General features: G+C 39.1%; 3 protein-coding genes and 1 pseudogene across 3 annotated transcripts; 1 reads left to right on the top strand and 3 right to left on the bottom strand.

The window, feature by feature from the left end:
• Positions 1 to 686: 686 nt before the first annotated feature.
• LOC114633563 lies at positions 687 to 1,917 on the bottom strand (annotated as a pseudogene).
• A 2,326-nt stretch (positions 1,918 to 4,243) lies between these two features.
• Positions 4,244 to 5,209, top strand: LOC114633537 (olfactory receptor 51Q1). The gene has a single exon (XM_028782102.1). The coding sequence runs from the start codon at positions 4,244 to 4,246 to the stop codon at positions 5,207 to 5,209; it is 966 nt and encodes a 321-aa protein (XP_028637935.1).
• A 3,843-nt stretch (positions 5,210 to 9,052) lies between these two features.
• LOC114633542 (olfactory receptor 51I2-like) lies at positions 9,053 to 10,000 on the bottom strand. The gene has a single exon (XM_028782108.1). The coding sequence runs from the start codon at positions 9,998 to 10,000 to the stop codon at positions 9,053 to 9,055; it is 948 nt and encodes a 315-aa protein (XP_028637941.1).
• Positions 10,001 to 18,098: 8,098 nt separating this feature from the next.
• On the bottom strand, positions 18,099 to 19,043 carry LOC114633526 (olfactory receptor 51I1). The gene has a single exon (XM_028782090.1). It carries the CDS (start codon positions 19,041 to 19,043, stop codon positions 18,099 to 18,101), a length of 945 nt encoding a protein of 314 aa, XP_028637923.1.
• Positions 19,044 to 19,595: the final 552 nt, after the last annotated feature.

Below are 19,595 nucleotides of genomic sequence, written 5' to 3'. Positions count from 1 at the left end.
AGAGAGAGAGAGAGAGAGAGAGAGAGAGAGAGAGAGAAATGTGCCTGGGTCAGTATAGAATAGAGTGAGTGATGAACTGTTCTACTGGAATTAGGCTAGACAGTCTGCCTCAAGGAGCCACTGTGCTGGGCTCATTTCCTGGTTGGACGAGCAATCTTGTCCTTGCAAAAGTGCTAGGGTATGGAGGAACCAACATGATTCACCTCAGATTTCTTTCCTTTACATTTTTTACAAATGACCAATCACATCTGTAATCAGCATGCGTTTCTTAGAATATTTTCTAAGTTGTTAAATATTAATAATGAATCTATTAATGTGGATTGTTAATACTTAGTACTAGGAGAGCTTTACAAACCTTAGCTATGATGGTTTGTCTATTCTTGGTGGAGGGGCATTTCATATAAGCCTACATTTTCAGACTTTTAGAAGAGACACTCCTTTAAATATTCCTCCATCCTGATTCCTCTTTTCACCATCCTTTAGCTGGTGAGCTGCTGGGCACTAGGTTTATACTTTTTGGGCAGGAAGTTTCACAGGGGACCAGGTCCACCTCCTCAGCTAGCATAGAATGCTTTGGCTACCCTCAGCAGACTGGTGCTCCAGCTGCTTGCAGAGGAGTATGCAGAAACACTGTTCCAAACCAGAATACCCCTGAAAAAGAGTCAACTGAGTTCCGTGTTAGACTCTCAGTCCCTCTTTGGCGTCTTACTTTTGGCTCTCTCTTGGGTGTGGCTGACTTCTCTCACCTCATCCTCTGCTTCCCGAGTCCTGCCATCTTCTTTGCTGCTGACATCCAAGACCTCCTCACAGCACTGCTGTCTTTTCTTTTTGTCTTTTGTCCCGACCTTTCTCTCTCTTCTTGTTATGTCATCCTTCCTTTCTTCTTCTGGGGTACCCAAGTCCTCCCCACACATCTGTCGCTTCTTGCTGCTTCTCCAGGAGTCTGAATCTGCTCCACTGTTGACTGCTTTGGCCCGCCTGTCACATCTCTGCCTCCTTCATCACAGACTCCCACCTGCCCCTCTTCATGGCGCTGCCTCCTCTTCTTTTTCCTGGAAGATTAATCAGATTGCTCCGTGCTCAGTTCTGCCAGCCGATTCTCTCCTGCAGCCTCTTCCTCTTCACTTTCTATTGCTATTCTCTCTCTCTCATCTTTCTGCCTCTTTGACTTCTTGCTTTTCCTGAAGCTCTTGTCAGTGTGTTCAAGGAGCTCCTCACCTAGACTCCGTTCAGTTGTTGCAGCCTCTTCCTCCTTTTTCTGCTTCCTCTTCTTTTTCTTTTTTCTTTTTCTTTTAATTTTTTTTTTGGGGGGGAAGGGCTCGCTGTCAGTCCAGTGGTTGAGAGGTGTCCATGTCCTTGGAAACTTTGAGCTGAACAAGGGAGGCCTGCTCTTGGGCCTCCAAGTGAGCAAACTTGGCCTTCATGGTGATTCCAATCCGGGCAACCTTGTGTACTGTTCGCCCCTCACAAGCTTTGAGTAGCATCAGTCAGAATCTTTGGGGGCATGTGTTCGTGGTTTTCAATGTCACTGCAGCTCCCCAAGTATCTGTCAGGCTTCTCTGCGCCTGATGTTAGTGTGGCTGTCTTTACAAACTTCTGATACAGCAAGCTGGGCTTGAGGTGATTGAGCTGAGTGGTATCCTTGGAAAGGTGCCTTATCTACACTCCATCCTTCCCCAAGTCCACTACCAAGCTGGTGGCAGTCTTGTTGAAGAGATCACTCCACCAGAGATTTGTAAATTCCTTGGCAGGCTTGTGCCCCACCCCATGGGTATCTTGCTTCAGTGTCATCTTGAAGGCCTGGGTGATGACATTCTCTCTCCAGCCCAGGCCCTTGCCTTGAGTCCATCCATGCTTCAGCAGCTGCTCTTCAGCAAACTTCATCCCATGACTCTTGACATCTGTGGTGGCACTCATGGTAGGGGGAGGCTCTGACCTCAGGTTCTCACCAGGGAAAATGTGGCACCATCCGTCAGTGTACAGTCCTCTCCATGGAAGCATGTGTCACACCTCAGTGACTGGTCTTTGGATTTATGGTTTATGGGCATTCTTACTCTTTACTGTTCTCTTGGTCATTCTCACTGGTGTCTACAACTACTGTATAATTTTCTTTCTAATGAAAACTTCATTTCTAAATATTTGCCTATATTATCTTTTATGGATCAGAATTTCTGGGTTTTAAATTATATTGACTTAAGAAGAAAAGACTTGTAAATATTTTAATCTTTTTTCATAATTGAAAAAATACATTTCTGTTTTTATTTTCTGTTTTCAATTCTCCACAGTTTTATGTTGATGTTGCTGCTGCTGCTGCTGCTGCTGCTGCTGCTGCTGCTGCTCTGACTGATGCTATTCAAATTCTTAAGTGAGTTTTCCCAGAGTTGTAAACTTGGCATTTATGGATCTCTTAGGAATCACGAGATGGAGATACTCCATAATTATAAGAAACAATTAAATATTAGGGGGGGTTCCATAGTTTTTATTCATAGAACATCCCCCCCCAAAAAAAAACTTAGACCCATTCATTGGTTAGATTTAAAGAATAAAACCATACATATACATACACACACAGAGACACAGAACACTGATAATAACAAAACAGAGTATAAAGACTGTATGCATGACTCAAGGGTTAAGAGGACTTGCTCTTGCAGAGGGCCAGAGTTTAGTCCTAGCACTCACATCAGGAGCTCACATCCCCCTACAATGCTATTACTTCATGCCACTGGGACAACTGATGAGAAAGTTACTGTTATAGTGGGAATTCCTTCATTTTCATGTCAGTGGTACAAGAATCTGGCAAATTAACTTTGTTTCATTTGTGAGGAAGACAAGTTAAACTGTTGCTTATCTAGTACATTGTTAGTTATTTTCTATAATAAACTTAAACTACACTTCTGTGTCACTTTCAACCCATTTTCAACATTTCCTAGGATGGACTCTTGGAGTTATCGTTTACCATCCTTCTGGTGCAAAAAGGAATGAAAGAAAATGTGCCATTGTTAGAGACCTTCGCCAGGTGTCTCTGGAAAGAAATCATCCAGATGACTGCTATGGAAATGCATGAACCTTTTTCTGTCAAATATTCCTACAAGTTTTTATTATAAATCTGTACTCCATATGTTATAGATGATAGGTTGTATAAAATAACATGTAGGAAAGCTTGAAGAATAGTACAATTAAATGACATACTTCTCTTAAAAAAAAAAGATCTGTATTCATCCTCTAGAGGACAGTATAGAGCCCTGTGAGACTACTTAATCTATCAAAGCTCTCCAAATTCTTCCCTCAGATAACTTCATCTTGACTTCACTTCCTATTATTCTATTAATGCTAATATATCTTTCTAAACAATTTTTAACTAAAACATTTGAAAAGTTTTTTTTTCCATTTAATGTCCTTAGCTTCTTCTTCTATTTGGCCCTCATTAGTAAATATTAGATTTCAGTACAAATTGATTTTAACCTATCCAAGCATTTCTTTCTTTCTAACCCCCACCCCTTTTTTCTTCTTTACCTGAAGTTCTGGTATACAACAACATATTAGCTCCTAGATTATCAGCTACTTGCAAATGATTAGAAGTTCCCATGACTTCTCCCTGTCTACTTGGACCTACTATTCATCTACGAGCCACTCCTAGTAGACTATACCTATAAATATCAAACTCTCGGTGCACCAAACAAACCTATGATGTTGCCCCGAGAGTTTTGTCCTACTCCTATGCTCCATTAGAAAATATTGTCATTATAATCCAGACAATTACTGAAGCAAGATACCTGGAAATAATCTTGGTGCTTTCTAATTTAAACACTATTTCATGTGAGTAAATATCACAGAGTACAAACAAATCATCTTTTTGTGATACTGGCCAGGTAGAACAGACACAAAAATTTTGATCTCGTTTGGTTATTTTTTTAATTTTTAATAAGATTAATTTTAGTTAGTAAAGAAGAAAGTGTAGATCCATATACACAGATTCAACAGTCATGAGAGGAATCTTATCAGAGGAAATATAGTTTATACTTTTTAATACACAGCTGAAGAAATATAAGTTGAAAGAAATGAGTTTGTCTTGAATAGAAATCTATAGGAGAATAGTCCTCAGTGTTCGGCTTCTGGCTGTTGAATGACACAGTATTTCATTTCTCAGGGGCAATCTGTAATATATACTTCTTGATTATATTGATTGGAAAAAAAATGACCTCATACTGGTGCTGTTTTTTACATGTATTGCAGATTCTGTATGTTCTGTCCATCAAGTATGTCAGAAATAACTAACATCACTCACAATCCTTTCTACTTCATCCTCACGGGCATCCCTGGATTTGAGAATATCCATCTCTGGATCTCCATCCCCTTCTTCTGCCTCTACACCATCTCCATCATGGGCAACACCACCATCCTCACCGTTATTCGCACAGAGTCATCTCTCCACCAACCCATGTACCTCTTCCTCTCCATGCTGGCCCTCACTGACCTGGGTCTTGCTCTCACCACGCTCCCTACTGTCATGCAACTCCTCTGGTTCAACATCCGGGAAATCAGCTTTGAAGCCTGCTTTGCACAGTTCTTTTTCCTCCATGGGTTCTCCTTCATGGAGTCATCTGTTTTATTGGCCATGTCCTTTGACCGTTATGTGGCCATCTGCCGCCCACTGCACTATGCCTCCATCCTCACCAGTGAAGTCATTGGTAGAATAGGGTTAGCCATCATTTGCCGCTGTGTCTTGGCTGTCCTTCCCTCCCTTTTCCTGCTCAAGCGCCTGCCCTTCTGCCATTCCCACCTTCTCTCTCACTCCTACTGCCTCCATCAGGATATGATTCACCTGGTCTGTGCTGACATCAGGGTCAACAGCTGGTATGGATTTGCTCTGGTCCTGCTCATTATTGTGTTAGACCCTCTGCTCATTGTACTCTCCTATGCACTTATCCTGAAAAGTGTCTTGAACACAGCCACTTGGACTGAACGACTTCGGGCTCTCAACAACTGCCTGTCCCACATGCTGGCTGTTCTGGTTCTCTATGTCCCTATGGTTGGTGTGTCTATGACTCACCGCTTTGCCAAGCATGCCTCTCCACTGGTCCATGTTCTCATGGCCAGTATCTACCTGCTGGCACCTCCTGTGATGAACCCCATCATTTACAGTGCAAAGACCAAGCAGATCCGCCAGGGAATCACTCGCCTCCTCTTGCAGAGAAAGGTTCACTAAAGATTGAAGTTTATATTAAAAAGACTAATTTTATATATGTAATATGGACTGAATCATAAATATTACTGCATAAAACTGTGTATAGCAAGGATGTCGAGTAGAACATTTGCTTTGTAGATATTCCCAGCTAACAAAAGAGACATTATTGCTTGGCTAGAAATTAAAAGTATTTTTTAAGGCTTGTGTTTGCTTTTCTCTAACCACTTGACTTTGAGATGAAGAAAAATATTTTTAAAATATAAATCGATTTCTTTTTTCTTCACAGTGTTTTGAACATATGTTAAAGAACATTTCATTTCACCAACTCAAAATTCTTATAATGTATAATCATGCTCACTAGAGCTATAACCTTCGCTTGTCTTTTTGTGTGTGTGTGTGTGTTAGTTTATTATTTATTTTTTTATGTTTGTTTTTTAATTCCCCATTTTTATTTGTTTACATTTCAAATTCCATTTCCCTACCTGGTTACCCTTCAACCAACCCTCCACCCCCATCTCCACTGACCCCCCCTTCTGTGCCTCTATGAGAGTGCTCCTCTACCCATTCACCCACTCCCTCCTCACCCCTCTAGCATCCCCCTACTCAAGTTTCCCTCCCATCCCATTGATTTCAGATAATGCTATCTTCTGCTACATATGCATATGGAGTCCTGTTTCCCTCCAGTATATCTTTGGTTGGTGGTTTAGTCCCTGGTAGCTTTGGGTGGACCAGTTAGTAAGTATTGTTCTTATGTGGTTGTAATCCCCTTCATCTCTTTCAGTCCTTCCCCTAGCTTTTCCATTGGGGTCTCCAGGCCCAGACCAATGGTTGGCTGTAAGTATCTGCCCTCTGTATTGATCAGGTGCTGGTAGAAACTCTCAGGAAACAGCCATATCAGGCTCACTGATAAATGGATTTTAGACCAAAAGCACACAATACCCATGATACAACCCACAAGCCATATACAGCTTAAAAAGAAGGAAGACTAAATTATAGACACTCCAGTCCTGCATAGAACAGAGAACAAAATAGTCACAGGAACTAGAAAGAAGGAGAGATCAAGAAGGGAGAGAAGAGGGTGAAGGCAAAAGTGAGGCAAAAACAGGTATTGGAAGGAACAGGAAAGAAGTACAGAGGATCAGGGAATTGAGTAGAGACATGTAGCAGAGAGGGATGGGGAACTGGAGTAACCACTAGAAAGTCTCAGACTCCAGGGAAGCAAGAGGCTCCCAGAAGCCAATGGTGATGACTTTACCAGAAATATCCAACAAAGGGGAGATACAAATTGTAGAGACCACCTCCAGTAGATAGGCATGGCCCCCAGTTGAGGGATATGGCCACCTAACACACCTCAAAATTTTTAACCCAGAAATGTTCCTGGCCAAAGGAAAGACAGGGACAAAAAAAAATGTAACAAAGACTGAAGAATATGCCATCCAGAGACCACCCAACGTAAGGATCCATTCCATCTACAGACAGCAATTCCTCACACTGTTGCTAATGACAAGAAGCTTTTGCTGCATATCTCTTTCAATGCTAAGTGCTAGAATTTAATTAAATGCAAGATTTTATATAATTTCTACCCATAATAATGTAAAAACTTCATGGACTAGTAAACCAATTAAAGAAAGAATAAAACAGAAATATTCACGCTACATGGAAAGACAAATGAACACTACATATCAAGAGCTGAAGTGGAATAAGTTTGAGAAGCTGGGAGTTTGGGGAAATAGAAGTGTGAGGAACAGTTTAATTCCATATTAAGTTCATATAGACTGTGTGATTTGGTTCCAGATGCATCCGCTCAGCAATGGCTCTGGGCAGTAACAGAAGAACACTGATGTCACTTTCCTATTTCTGTTATCAAGCTTTCTAGTATTAACATTTACAGGAAAAAGAGAAAGTAAACTGCAGGCCGACCTAGGTCTCATGTATTAACAAATAGTTATCTGGAATCAAAACCTATTCGTCTCATTAAGAGATCAGTTTCTACCCAGATTTATTATGTAATATATACATTTTAACACTTCTAATGTTTACATAAATTATATGCTTAGTGCATTTTACAATTTTTAAAAACCATTTCTTTTATTTTTGAGCTTATTATTATATCATTCCACCCTTCCCTTTCATTCCTCCCAACACTCCTCCTGACTTGTTCTCTTTCAAATTCATGAGCTCGTTAAATATAGCACAGGATAGCTATTTTGGAAACACATATTTAAATATGCTTGTATGTTTTGTCACATATATTATAATAGAATGAACATTAAAATCATTTTAAAAACAAAAATATATTTCACAGTCAAAACTTTGTTGGAAGCAAAAAAAACTATTTCAAAAAAAATGAGTTAGCAGCAACAAATATCTTCATGTAAATATCTCTTAAAGAATACATTCTCGGCCTGATGCCCCAGTGTAGAGGAATGCTAGGCCAGTGAGGTGGGAGTAGGTGGGTAGGAGAGCACACTCATAGAAGCAGGGTAAAGGGGATGGGATGGGGAGCTTGGAGAGGGGAAACTGGGAAAGGAGATAACATTTAAAATGTAAATAAATAAAATATCCAATTTAAAAACATATTCTCAAATCACTGACATCAATTATTAAATCATTATAAATGTAGATGCATAAAGTGTATGGTGAGTTGTTGTAAACCTGCTATATCATCTCTGAAAATGAGCTCTCACCAACTACATACATGTTTATAAATATTAACTATCAACCTAAAACTACTGATGCTAGACAGACTTCTGTTGTCTTAGAGTACATATAAACAAAAGTTTTATAATTGCTGTTCCAAACAAAATTAGCACTTCAAAGCATTACTATGTATAGGTGACTGGGAACTAAATGAACATGGAGGAATACTATAAAATATAAAATATTGTCATTGTAATTGGAGCCCTTGAGGTTAGAGAGGCTAAGGACCTGGTACTAGACCTATAAACCAGCTCTACAAAGGGAGCTGCAGTTTAGAAGATGAGAGTGTGGTCATCCCCATTTTATGATGCTTGCTATTAAACCACAGGCAGAAGGAAGAAGAAAAAATTGGACCTGTGCTGATGAAGCTGAGAGACGGTGTCAGGCAAAAGAACAGAACATACCTCACAGCACACTGAAGCTGATGGAGGCTGAGGAAAGAGAATGAGGAAAGAGGGAAGACAGGATATCCACGCATGATGCCTGGGCATATAAGGTTGCTCATATTTTACTATATTCCTCTGTTGAAATTATTCAGTCAATGTACGTCCCAGAGTGTTTAGAAACACATAAAATCTAGATGTGGAAACTATTGCCTGGTGGGTTGGATGAAGAACTGATTCCTTCTGTAGCAATGTGTCTTCATGGATAAGTTATCATACAAGTATTTACTGTTTAAACATGGACAGTTTTCAGAGTGAAGTGGGGTTCTTTCATAGGGAAGAAAATGTTTAAACCATGAATATCTGGTGACAAACATAAAAGTATACTACTTCAAAGGGACATTTCCAGAATCACCATCCTTAAGGAGGACACTTAACCCTAGGAATTCATAAAAATGAAATTTTTTATCTATTTTAAGTATCATTACATCTTAAAACTAATATTCACTGGCTATTTTGTAAGAGTTGGGATGGAATAAAGGATGGATTTACTATTCCTACATTCAATGAGCATATCTGATTAAAGAAGAAAAGTTGGACATGTATGTCAGTAAAATGTAAGATGTGAGCATTACATTTATCATTCAGAATAAAGCTTATAGTAATGCTTTGAATTTCTCTTTTCCTTATCAAAAATTCCTAACAGAAAACATTCCTTATGGGAGAATTACAACCAGAGTTTATAGATTCAAGAATAATCCCCACCCTCTGAGTGTGTGATTCAGATCAATCTCTTCTTGCAGAACAAGTTGGCAATTCCCTGTTGAATTGGACGGGTCTTAACACTGTATATGATAGGATTGAGCACTGGTGGCACAAACAGATATATGCTTGACATGAGTGTATGGATCACTGGTGATGCATGCTTGGCAACACGATGCATCACAGACACACCAATCATAGGCACATAATATATAAGCACTGCACAGATGTGTGACACACATGTGTTGAGTGCCTTCTTCCGACCCTCACCAGATGCAATACCCATAACTGTGTAAAGAATGAGCCCATAAGAGACCACAATGAGAAGTGAGTCCAGCCCAAAAGTGGCCAGGACAATGGCCAACCCCAGGATGCTGTTCAGCTTAGTATCTGCACAAGGCAGTTGGATCAAGTCTGAGTGGAGGCAATAGGAATGGGAGAGAATATTTATGTGGCAATATGGTAGTTGTTTTAAAAGAATTGGAAGTGGGGCCATGAGTGCAACACTCTTTAGTGTAATACCCAGACCCATGGATATGATCCGAGGCATGGTTAGAATGGCTGTATAGCGCAGAGGATTATAGATGGCTACAAAGCGGTCGTAACTCATGGCCAACAAGACTCCTGACTCCATGCCAGAGAAAGTGTGAATGAAGAACATTTGTGCCAAACAGCCATCAAAGTCAATTCTGTAGGCATCAAACCAAAGAATGCCCATAACAGTGGGCAGTGTGGACACAGAGACTCCCACCTCAGTGATGGCCAGCATGGAGAGGAACAGGTACATTGGCTCATGGAGAGCTGAGTCTTCCTGCACTGCTGCCATGATTAGGCTATTGCCCACAATGGCAACCATGTACATGACGAAAAAGGGAATGGAGAGCCAGCCATGTTGAGCCTCCAGTCCTGGGATGCCAGTCAGGAAGATTGATAGGAGGTCAAGACTTTCATTGTTCTCTGCTCCCATGACACCAACAGTAGAGATAAGTTTTCACCTGCGTTTAAAAAAAAAACTGAAGTTAGCTCAAACCTGTTGAGTCATGCTTATTAGCCTCCACTGTAAAAATTGAAGAAAGGAGGTGAGAAAGCTGATGGGTGAAGTAGCATAGCAGATATTCTCATCATCCCCTGGTCCCCTGAGTCCCAAGTACTCACCTGTTGCATGTCAAAGAGGCATTTCAGATTGTTCAGTCTTATGAGAGATTGCTGTTTTGTTTGTTCTCTTATAAAATGAAGGTATACTATTCTCATACATAAATGTTTAGAAGGTAGAGAAAACTGATAGTCAGGGCTCATGTTTCTGGTTTTCTAAGGTGGTAAAAGTGAATCCCTCCTTGATCTAGGTTAGTCACCACAGAGTTGAAATGTCACTCGGTAACTGTAAATCTATACCTAGGACTGTAAATCTGAGGAGACCAGAACACCTAGATAAGAAATCATGTCCGTGGGTTCTCACTCCTTTCCAGACAAGAAGAAATACATTGATTAAATTGAGGTTCTGACTTTAAAAGAGAAGGCTGGAAATTAACACTCTGAGTGAAACTACAAATGTACATGCCTCCTCTGAATGGAAAACATAGTTAAGCAAACCTATTGACAATGCATTCTTGTGAAATGAGGTCTGACCCAGACCCTATGGACTGAATGACGATGCAGATAAACGGCTCAATTGGCCATCAAGGGACTACTCAGAGCTTTTACTAAAGTTTAGAAATATGTGATGTGGCTTGATATAATGTAACTTAATAAATAGAAGATAGCATAGTAAATCAAATTTGTAATAAAAGAAATGTGAATAGTAGATTAAATGACACAGATATAATTGATATGCAAGCTCAGTAAATTCCAGTCATGAATTTAGTCATTAATAACAGAATAGATGTATACATTACAGCTTCTGTGTGTATTTTTCATGATTATTCATAGTTGACGTAAAATTGTCTATATATCTGAAGAACTTGTAGAACCGCTCTGATGGAAAGATTCACAGTTAGAGTCATGTATAGCCAGCCAAGGGAAAATGAAGAACAAGGACCATGCAGAAAAGAGATAGGCAACAGGGAGACTGGCCAGAGAGCCTGCTTTCTCATTGCTGAAGTCTTCCTGCTGAGCTCTGGTGAAGTCCCATGCAACTCATATTGTGTTTTCCTAAAAACAAACAGCTCTCCTGACAGGTGAAATATGCTTCCTTATGTCTCTTATTCATAAGTCCTCTTGCTTCTACTTTACACATTACAGTCTCATCCTTTATTACATATTAATACTTAAGAGCCACAGTGATTTGAGTAATATCCCATGCCAGATAATGTAAGTACAGGATACAGTGACCTTTATTTCTTGGAGTGAATGTAGCATCCAAAAGTGTCTCACACTTACAGTGTGCAATGGCAGTCTTTTACACTATAATGACACTTGCAAGCAATCCTCAAATCATTGTCCACTCTCTTATATTTCAGTAAGCTTTCACACTGGATTGCAAGTCCACATTTCCTTGTTGTTCATCATCTGCTGGACTCACCCTTCAGCATCTGCCTGGCCCTTTAAGGAAACCCAAATATCCTCATGATACTCAAGATTTCACCCACAATTGTCGCCTAGGTAAGGCATTAGTTTTATAACTTTTTGGAGTCCAGTTAGACCAGTTTGTCTAATGGAAGCCTGAAGTCAATAATGGAAAAAAATATTTTCTCAGTACAAGAAAATGAAATACATGATCTTCCTTTTTGTTTTTCTCATCTTTATTATGTATTGCTTTGTATCTGCTTAACTTGCAATACTGCTTAACTTAGTTTGGCTTATATGCTTTATTCATCATCTCCCTATGACATCTTGCTACCAAACTGTCATGTATGGTCCTCTTAATTATGCACAATAATTGAATATTTAGTGCACCCTAAAAACACTGACTTCATCCTATCTTATTATCTTACAGAGAAAATTCTTCTTCTGGGACTGAATATCTCTGAAAATATCAATCTTAATCTGTGAGTATATATCTTGCTGTGTATTTCTTAGTTTAGTATCTATATCTCCTACTAGACTGAAACTCCATCAGAAAAAAAGGGAGAATGCTGATTTTCTCCAATAAATTTTAATAATTGCTTAGGTTTTGACTGAATAATTGAATATATAAGCAACAACTAAGAGTTTCAATATGGTGCTTTATAATTCCTTCTACTTGTTACATATTGCTCATACTAAATTATTTTGTCTACTTCTCAAAGTATCTGGCTTTTAACATCTACGTTTTCTTGTCAAGATTCCCACAGGTTAATAAATTTTACACAAATCAATAATGTGATACAGAGTTTGCATCTTGACAGTTTTTCATAATATTATGTAAGCATAAATAAAAAGCTGTCTCAATTATAACCTTTATAATATTTTATAGACTTTTAATATTTTAACAGTGATAGTCTTCCTTCAGCAGAATGTTCAGTATTTGTAACCTTCTATGACAATTACTGTTTATATTTTATGATGTTTCTGCTCAGCAATATGCTTGAAATTCTTGAAAACAAATATTCTCTTATATTTAAAGCCTAAATTCTCAGACTCATATATTGTCCATGCAACGAATTTCTTTCAAAGTTACCTTCTTAATACTTTACAAATTTCTACATAATTCTTAGGACAGTCTACAATTCAGAATTGTGTCCGTCTTCTATTGATTCTTTATGTCTTTCTAAAAAATATTCTAATACTATTTATTGCCACAAAGGGAAATGTTTCCAAAACATCATTCAGGTTTCTTGTTCTGAGGATCTTATTCTTTCCCATTATTGATATCCAGTTTTCTTTAGGAAAACTTGCCATGGTATCATTTGGAGCTGAGAGGCAATTCTGTGCTGGCTACAGAGTTTATACTTGGGAGGTGCGTAATTCCCAGCAAATGGTCTTCCTTTGCTTTTGCTTTTTGTTTTAATCATTTGTGTTATATAGTGCTGTGGTATCTGAGTGAATGATAAAACCTGTGACTATGTCTTCAATGAGAGTGTTTGGAAAACTTGTGAAATTCAGTTTTAAAAAGTGACTTCATAGCCAGTCATTGTGGTGCATGCCTTTAATCTTAGAACTTGGGAGGCAAAGGCAAGCAGATCTCTGAGTTTAGGGCTAGCCTGGTCTACATAAAAAGTTCTAGGGACAGATATATAGAGAGACACATCTCAAACAAAACAAAACAAACAGATCCCATAACCCGCCCCTACTAAAATGATTAACACATGCTGCGTTTGTACTTCTGTCCTCCCTGTTGGACTCTGAACTCTTTTGAGGTCATGCTCCGTCTGACCAAGTACCTCCACAGCACTTCCTGTGACTATGACTCCAAAGTGTGCTTTTGAAAACTAAAAGCATAAACTAGATGGACCAAAGCTCTGATGTGATGCTCAGTCAAAACTGGAAGTCCTGGGTTTCACATTCTAGACAATTGTGATAGAGAGTTTTAAGTCAAAAAAACAAATGCCATAAAGGGAGCTTTAGAGAACAGAGAGGACCTCAGTGCAGATGAGTAGGGCCAGGGAAGAGAGGAGAAGAGTGAAAGGTTGGTAACAGGAAGGTAGTTTGAAGCTCATGTAACAAATGCTTTCCTAGAATTAAAGCTACTTAAGGGCATTAGAGATATGCAAAGGCAAGCAAGCACACATGGGAGTGAGGAGAAATGCTGGTAGCACCTGCTGAATGGGATTAAAGTTTCTTCCACTCTCTGCAAGACCTCAGGCCTGAGGTTGAGGGCAAAATAATTTTCACCATTTTGTGACAGAATTTCGTAGCTGTGAATTAGTGTGAAATATGACAGATCCTCATTACCATCATCATCATCCCATCTGCATTACTAAAAGCACCTCTCATAATCCCAACTGAAGCCACCTGGAAAACTATAGGGCACTTGAATCTGTATTACTCTTTCTAAAGAAAACCTATATAATAATGAGAGTTGCTGACTTGTTGTCTTAAAACTCTCTATCATGGACTAAATAACTTGTGGCATCTATTCATATACACATAGGCATTAACATAAATTTAACAATACAGGACCACAAATCATATAACCTGAGAAGTCAATAAAGTGATGGATAAGAACACACTTCTTGTACACACATCAAGGAAGCATGGGCTCAACATTACCTGAGAGGGCTATATGAAGGAATCCTTAGATTTACAGATGGTCAAAGTTCACAACAGTTCCACAGTGGCCTCAGGCTGCCACTAGCCGAAAAGCAATGATGGACTTTATATATCTAAACAAGAGCTTCCCAGAGACCTGGGTCTTTAGGGTTCTGTTTTGTCCGACTGTGATGCTAAAGATTGCTGGGAAGTAGAGAGGGTGAGATCTCACCATGGGAATAGAAATCAAGAACTTAAAAAAAAATTCCCTTGGGTAGGTTTTAGCCTATCTCTCCAGAGATCTAGAGAATTTCAGCTCCTTCCATATGATGAAGATGGAGAAAAAAAGCTTCTGAGCTCACTACCTGTAACTCCCCTACCTGTGCAAAAGCCAGCTCAAAAAGAAAACTGGACTTGGAAGGCAGAGGCATGATCTTTGAGTAGTGAGCTTTCAACAGTTTCAGTTTCCAGGCAAAACATAAAGGTTATAAGGGAACGGAACTTGGAGTCCAAGACCAACATCAGGATTTAAGCAATAGAGAATTTTATCTTGGCTACCCATGTATCCTTTCTTTTCCCAATTCAATACTTTCATCTCCCACTGACCCCTCCACCAACTTCCCCAAGGTCTGGGTCATTTCAGGGCAATGAAGAGATTCAAACTTACAGACATATTGGTTAAGTCTTACCCATGTATTCTTATTATATCATGATAGTAATAAATTAATTTTCTTTCTACTTGGAACATTTTTCATAGAATAAGTAAGTATCTGCAAGAGACAGATACTCGAGTGAGAAGTAAAAGGCTTATTTGACTTGAGTTGAATGTAGTGCACATAATACCCTTACCAAAAACCCTGAGGCAGGTCCCAATTTCCCAACCGCCAGTATGTTCTTCCCCACAGTTTCTGTTCTTCTCATTAACTATTTCATGTTACCTTTTCTTCATTTTGGTTTCTGATGGAATGAAGCCTTGTTAAGGAAAGAATGAAAGGAAGGCAACCTTTTCTATCTGTCAAGTACTGAATGACAGTGGAGAGGAATATGGAGCTTAGCAAAGAGATTTCTCCTCCTTTGAAGCTCTGAAATATTGGAAGAACAGGTGGAAATAATGCCTGCTTCCAGTGTTGTTACACTATTTGTTGAGCCGGAATAATGAGTGTGAATCCTGTATGTGTAATTCAAGAGTACTTAGATCAAAAAATATTATAAAGTTATGAAATCATGGGGAAAGGAGTTTCATATCACACATGAGACTGGAAAGGTGAAGCACGGATTTCAAAATTTATGGGATGTTGTGAGACTACCATGTCCCAAATGACCTTTGGCTTTTGTCCTTTTATAAGATTCTATAGTTATCTCTGTCGAGTGAGTAGATAAATAAAAGAATCTCAAATATTTATTCACTTAGATATTGATAACACTATAATATCAGTGCAATATCTAGCATAGCACAATACATTGGAAGTCTTGACACAAAATGTTTCTGGTAAATGACAATCTGTGGGAGACACTTGCACATCCATGCATATTGCAGCACTAGTCACAAGAGCCAAGATGTAGAACTTGCCTACACACCCATCAACAGATAAATGGATAAAGAAAGTATGTTATATTCATGTGGTTGGGTTTTAATCAGAGAGAAAGAGAGTGAAATTGTGTCATTTCACAAAAATAGAATGAACTTGAGTTCATCTTATAAAGTAAAAGAATCCAGATTTAAAAAGACAAATATGTTTTCCAATATGAAGAGTCTAGATTTGAGGGTAAATTGAAATGAAATGTATAGATTATATGAAAATAAAAAGACAACTATGAGAAGAGAAAGAATTCTAAAGGAAAGTAGAAAGGGGACAAGAAAAAATAAAGGCAAATATTATATGGCCTGTTGTGCATCTGTACATATGTGTAAGTGTGCATATGTGTATTGTGTAAACGTATGTGTGTACATGCATTTGTGTGCATGTGTGCCCAGATGTATGTGTATGTTTGCATATGCACATGTTTGTGTGTAATATGAAAGCAAAAGGAGGCTATTTGGAAAAAGAAAAACAAATTGAAGGGAGGAGGAGAGACAAGGGGAGGTTGTGTAAGAATGAAACCAGATAAAATAAAACATCTATATAAAAATGTCATAAACTGTTTTATGTGCTCATGGAAAGGTAATACAGATTCAGAAAGAAAACTTTATTATTTTCCCCTACATGTAATTCAAGCACACACGTGTACATGATATTAATGTAGAAGAAGGGATATTAAGGAAGTGTAGGGAACTATCAGGAGAAATAGAGAATAGGAGAGAGTAATGGGGTGCAGATGGTCAAAGAACATGATACATTTGAATGAAAATAATATTACAAACACATCAGTAAAAGAAATATACACTCAGAAAATTTAACTGAATATTGTATTAAAATTTTAGTATTTGTAAAGAAATCATGAGGTTCCTACATAATTTGAAAGTTTAAATAGATTAAATGCACCCTTTTAAGTGTAAGTAGAATGCCTTACAGTAGAGTGAGTGATTTCTCAGGGCACTTATATACATGGAATTCTCTGATCCCTCATCTAATTGCAAAAGCTAACTTGCTTTTCTCTTTAATTCTGTCTACTTATTTGAAAGCCCCATCTAAGTTTTTCCATGTCAGGTAGATTTAGATAACAATGATCCAGACTGTGAGGAAAGGAAGGCACGTATCATGGCGCAGCCAGTGTGAGGTGGCAGAAGGATGCTCATCAAACTCTCATCTGAAGCTAAGATGACTTCTAACCTCCATCACCTCATGAGGATCGGATGGCAATCCATCTTTTCTTTTTTTCACCACAGATACCACACTAATGAGATGAACTCTGTCTCCCCTAACTTTAAAAACCATCCCCTAGACTGGAATAATTTCTTAGCAACATGTTCCTCAAGCTTCTCAAGAGGAAGCTTCGTCATTGAACAAAAGAAATTATGCCTTTGCCCACATACTCTAGGGTACTCTTCTAAGTTAATCGTATCAGAGTAAGTGAGGGAACTTATTCAAACACAAATTTCTATGTCCACTCTCCAGAATCTCTGTTTCATGGACTCAGAGAAGTGTCCCTGGAGTTGGCATGGCCCACAAACTTCCAGGTGTGGTTCATGATGCTGGTGTGAGAATCACACACTAAGAACCGTGTTTCCAAAGTGCTAGTGTCCTACCACTCTTACCTTACACACAACACTTAGTGCCTGGCAAGTTTTAAGATACCTGCTAAGCTTCCTAAGCTGTAGTCATCAGGTTCTTACTTAATTCAGTCCTCATTTGGTAAGGTGAGTGTGGAGCCATGTGTTCTCTGAAAAGCTATGAGGTATGGCCGTTTTGTTTATTGGACCACAACTGAAGAGTGGAGGCTCCAAACGTTAATGGGTAAATATTTTGTCTCGGGCAATTTTTTTTTCTGGCAAGACCTAAATGATCCCTTCATCCTTCCATCCTAAAGGGAACGCTCTATCTAACCTCCGTCAGCTTTCAGCAGCTATGCCCTAGCTACCTCATATAGTTTGCCTTCATTTCTACAAATATATCAATACCAATCCTCCGTATTTAAATTTTTCACCTCATTCTTTGAGATTTTAGAATCCCCTCTGTTCAAGACAGTTTTCCCTGCAGGACTTTATTATTCCTGAAAAAATAAACAACACTTTTCAGGGCCTCAGTTGCTGCTGCTACATCTTTCGACATGTAGATCTGTTCATTTAACAATGTGTTATTCTCACCATTATAACATTCTCAGAAACTAGTAGAAGGACTCTCATAGTCACTGGACAATAACTAAGTTCATCATCGTATAAATTAGATTATTTTATTGATTCCAAATTCATAACTATTGAAAGCTTGAGGCCTCTACTTTGTTTTAGCAAAATTCTTAAACTTAGCATTCAAGTATGAGTCTCTCCTCTAACAGAGCTCTCTCTGGGTCTGCCAATTTTCTCAGGTCTGAGATTTATGGAAGACTTTGAGCATCCCTCTGCGGATCTCCTTGGTCTTCACACTATAGATGATGGGGTTGAGCATGGGAGGTACAAACAGGTAGACATTGGACATCATAACATGAACAACAGCTGGAGCACTTTTCCAGAAGCGGTGGATCATGGAGACAGCAATTATGGGCACATAAAAGGCCAGTACTGCACAGATGTGTGATATGCAGGTGTTGAGTGCCTTGAGTCGCTGTTCGTGTGATGCAATAACCAACACAGCTCTCAATATCAATGCATAAGACAGAAGGATGAAAACTGAGTCCACACCATATGTGAAAATTACCACAAAGAGCCCATAGATATTGTTAACATGGATGTCTCCACATGCCACTTTCATCAGGTCTGGGTGGAGGCAATATGAGTGATGTAGCACATTGCCCTTGCAAAATGGCAATCTTTTTACAAGAAAGGGGAAAGGAAAGAGGGTAGTGAAACTTTTGGCAAGGATACCCAGACCCATACCCAAGATGCGGCTATTGGTAAGCACAGTGGAATAGCGTAGTGGGTCACAGATAGCCACAAAACGATCAAAGCTCATGGCAAGTAGTATGCCTGATTCCATGAAAGAAAATGTGTGAATGAAGAACATCTGGACCAGACAGGCATCAAAACCAACATGGCGGTAATTGAAGCAGAAGGTAGCAAGCACGGTGGGAAGTGTAGATAGAGACACTCCCAAATCATTGAGAGAGAGCATAGAGAGGAAATAGTACATGGGTTGGTGTAGAGGAGGTTCCCGAATGACCAGAGCGAGGATACTGAGGTTGCCTGCAATGGAGATGAAGTAGAGGAAACAGAAAATCAGGGCAATCCAAGCTTGGCCTGTGTGCATTCCAGGAATGCCTGTCAGCTGTAGTGTGGCTGGCTGGAAAGGAGTACCATTCAAGCCTAGCATGGTAGGCAGGTGGGAGAAGACAGATGAGGATTAGGCCCAAGAAAGGAGGTGAGGGAAGTTCTTCACTTTCCTTCTTTCAGAAGTCCTGTCTCCAACACAAAACGTCAGAGATTTAATATGTGTGCCTTCTTTCTGCGCTGCCTACTAGACTATTAGTTCTTTGAGAATAGAACATATATCCACTTATTTCTGTACTGCCAGGCCAAGTATATGCCTAGGACAGAGGGAAGCTTTATGAAGAGCTGGTGATCAAATGCAGAACACATGCACAAAGCCCTCTGGCCATTACCGTTAGGTATAATATCCTACCACTTCCCCATACACTCCATAAATCATACACTTGAAATTGAAGAAAACATAGAAATTAAGATAGACCAAATAGGAAAACGGCCATGCCTTTGGAAACTTTCCCAGTTTATAGCATAGATAAACTACAGCCACAAATTTCAGATCATATAACCTTTAACCAGACTTTGCGTCATCCTCCCAATGCTATGGTCACCCTTAAATTGTCATCACAAAAAAAATTAAAATTCTAGCTCTCAAATCTTA

This window comes from Grammomys surdaster, unplaced genomic scaffold (assembly GCF_004785775.1).
Source record: "Grammomys surdaster isolate TR1022 unplaced genomic scaffold, NIH_TR_1.0 693, whole genome shotgun sequence".
In the NCBI taxonomy this organism is placed as follows: domain Eukaryota; kingdom Metazoa; phylum Chordata; class Mammalia; order Rodentia; family Muridae; genus Grammomys; species Grammomys surdaster.
Note: the sequence above shows the minus strand (reverse complement) of the source record. Positions and strands in the feature narration are given on the sequence as shown.